Source organism: Labeo rohita, chromosome 13, assembly GCF_022985175.1.
Source record: "Labeo rohita strain BAU-BD-2019 chromosome 13, IGBB_LRoh.1.0, whole genome shotgun sequence".
NCBI classification, from domain to species: Eukaryota; Metazoa; Chordata; class Actinopteri; order Cypriniformes; family Cyprinidae; genus Labeo; species Labeo rohita.
Window position 1 is genome coordinate 7,767,258 of NC_066881.1, and position 2,481 is coordinate 7,769,738.

At 50.4% G+C, this 2,481-nt stretch overlaps 1 protein-coding gene across 2 annotated transcripts in view; it reads right to left on the reverse strand.

Moving 5' to 3' along the window:
- LOC127175595 (mRNA decay activator protein ZFP36L2) overlaps positions 1–1,913 on the reverse strand; it is a 2,732-nt gene extending 819 nt beyond the window's left edge. The window contains exons 1-2 of one of the 2 annotated variants that reach the window (XM_051126748.1): positions 1,585–1,913; positions 1–1,418 (exon numbers count right to left, since the gene is read on the reverse strand). The exon at positions 1–1,418 is cut by the window's left edge and continues 819 nt beyond it. In XM_051126748.1, coding sequence (XP_050982705.1) covers positions 252–1,418; positions 1,585–1,677 — 1,260 coding nt within the window. In that variant the 5' untranslated portion in view covers positions 1,678–1,913 and the 3' untranslated portion in view covers positions 1–251. Of the gene's footprint in view, positions 1,422–1,584 lie in introns of both variants that reach the window. The other variant, XM_051126747.1, reaches the window with a different exon arrangement.
- Between the last annotated feature and the right edge of the window lie 568 nt (positions 1,914–2,481).

The window sequence follows — 2,481 nt, forward strand, 5'->3', positions numbered from 1 at the left end:
TCACGTTCGAAAAGAGAAAAAAAACAAGTCTTTTGTACAAATCTGGAAAGTGGGTGGTCCAAAAAGACCAAGAGAATGCAATAAACTGCACCGGTGGAATGCCTTCAAAGCAGTTCAAACAGACTAATGCCATGTCAAAAAGCGTCTGACACAAACAAATCCATCTCCCTCGATATTAAAAGTCTATTGCTGAACTACATATCTAACGGGAGACTCCTCCAAACTATCGAGTCCACTACAAAAAAGCGGATTTAATCATCGGAAATCGACAGCCTGCTGAAGATTGGCAAACGTCTCCCGCCGTCCAGACTGGGAGACTCGGAGCCGCTCAGACTTCCGGAGGAGCTGAGGGAGCCGCTGGCGTAGCTCTCCCGGTCCGAGATGCTGTCAGGCGGGCTGGGGGGCGAGTCGAACACCGGCGACTCTGACAGGCGGTGGAGGGACTGCAAGTGGCCGAGGCCGTCGCCCATGTTGACCTGAAGGTTTCCGTAGTAACCGTTGTGCGTATGCACGGCCAGCGGCGCGAGCAGGGCTTTGAGGTCTTGGCCGGGGAACGAGAAGGCACTGTTGCCGAGGCACCGACTCGACGAGAGAACGTCTTCGTAGAAGTTAGTGGAGCAGGAGGAACCATTGGAGCAAGGGGGAGGGGGGGTGCGGGACGTGGGGCTTTCGAGAATGGGCGAGTCGAGTCCGTGGTGGTGCTGGCTGGAGAAACCCGAGAAGCTGAGGCTGTGGTGGAGTTTCGGTCTGTCCCTGAAGGCTCCGGCCGCCTGCTGATGTTGCTGCTGCCCGTAGCCGCACGCCGGATCCCCCCGGGCGGGCTTGGTGGACTCTCCCTGCATACTGTTGGCGTTGCTCGGCGCTGGTCTGCGCTCGTCGGCGTTGTGGATGAAGTGGCAGCGCGGGCCGTACGGGCAGAAGCCGATGGTGTGGAAAGTGCGGCAGGGCTCGGTTTTGTACTTCGGGTGGCGAGACAGGCTTCTCAGCTCGTGGTAGCCGTGCGCGAACTGGCACTTCTCGCCGTACTTGCAGGCGCCGTTCTCCTCGAAGGGCCTGCAGAGCTCCGTCTTGTAGCGGGTGGAGTTGATCTGCGAGCCCGGCTTCTGCTGCAGCACTTGCAGCTGCTGCTGCTGGCCGCGTTCGCCGCTCTCGCTGTAGGCACGGTCGCGAAACTTGTTTTCCTTATTCATGATGGCGTTCTCCTTCATGTTGCTGTAGGAGCTGGCGGGGTACTTGTTGCCGTTCGTCATGGATTCCATGTTGCTGGTGGAGTTTCGACGGAAGAATCCTGACGCGTACGAGTTGCAGTTGTTGGTGCTACTGCTGCTGCTGCTGGAGGTTGTTGTTACCGGGGCCCCGACTGCTTTCTTATCCAGCATGCTGTTAATGTGAATGGCGTTCATATTGAGGCTCTTCTCCTGCTGGGGTGCAAAGAGGAGAAACAAAGTTAACATCAATGCAAAGTAGTTGCAACACTATTTTTGTACTCGTCTCAGCCATGCATGAAGTTGTAAAACTTCTCGATTTGCGCAAAACTCCCAAGCATAGATGCAAGTAGTTGTTTGTTAAAACAAAACAAAGTACCTTGTACAGCATGTCGATGTCGTAGAAAGCGGACAGGATGGTCGCAGACATTTCTGTTTCTTCAGAAGAAGACAGTCGCAGATGATTTCTCATTTGAGGACCGACCTTGGATCCTTTGGATGCGAAGGCGATTAGTTTGCCACTGGCTTAGAGTTTGTGCAAGAGGTGCGGAATAAAAAAAAGGCTAGTCTCAGATGGGGTCTGAAACTCAGATAGGGAAGGCTGAGTTCCTCGTTGCGTGTTTTTGTTGTTAGTCTTCTCCCACCGCGCAGTGCCGAGCCAGAACAGTAAAGAGTCTGCTTTACTCTCCCGCACATATAAGCTTTGAGGACAACGCGTAAAGAGTAAGGGGGAGGAGCTTTCAAACTTACTGCGAAAGTTGCTTCAAAGTTACGCCCTGCTTTTCAAGTGTCGCCGGGGCTGCGGATCTCATTGGTCGCTTTCTGCACCCCTCCTGCGGCGAACGCACTCACTCTCACAGCACCGCTCCAACACGGCACAACTTACAAGATGCGTTCAGTGCAATCAACATGCATTTCTAAAACGAGAAAAGTATGTAAATCCAACCTCATTATATGTATGCATACAATATACATACATATTAAGAATTAATTTGCAGAAAACTTTAAAATTAAAAAAAAAAAGTTATGTTTTTTTCATTGCGCATTGCAATTAATCTCAGTCAAAATGCAGTTGGGTTAATAAAAATAAATAAAAACAAACAAACATGCTTTTTTAAAAAAACGTAAAAAAAATAAGTAATCTGTTTTTGCAAATAAACTTCATATTTATCTTTCAATAAAAGGTTAACAGTGCGAGACTGGTCGCTCTGATATCAGGAAATGTTTAGTGGGTGAGCGCGATTGCGTAATCTACACCGAGAGGCCAGACTTTGAA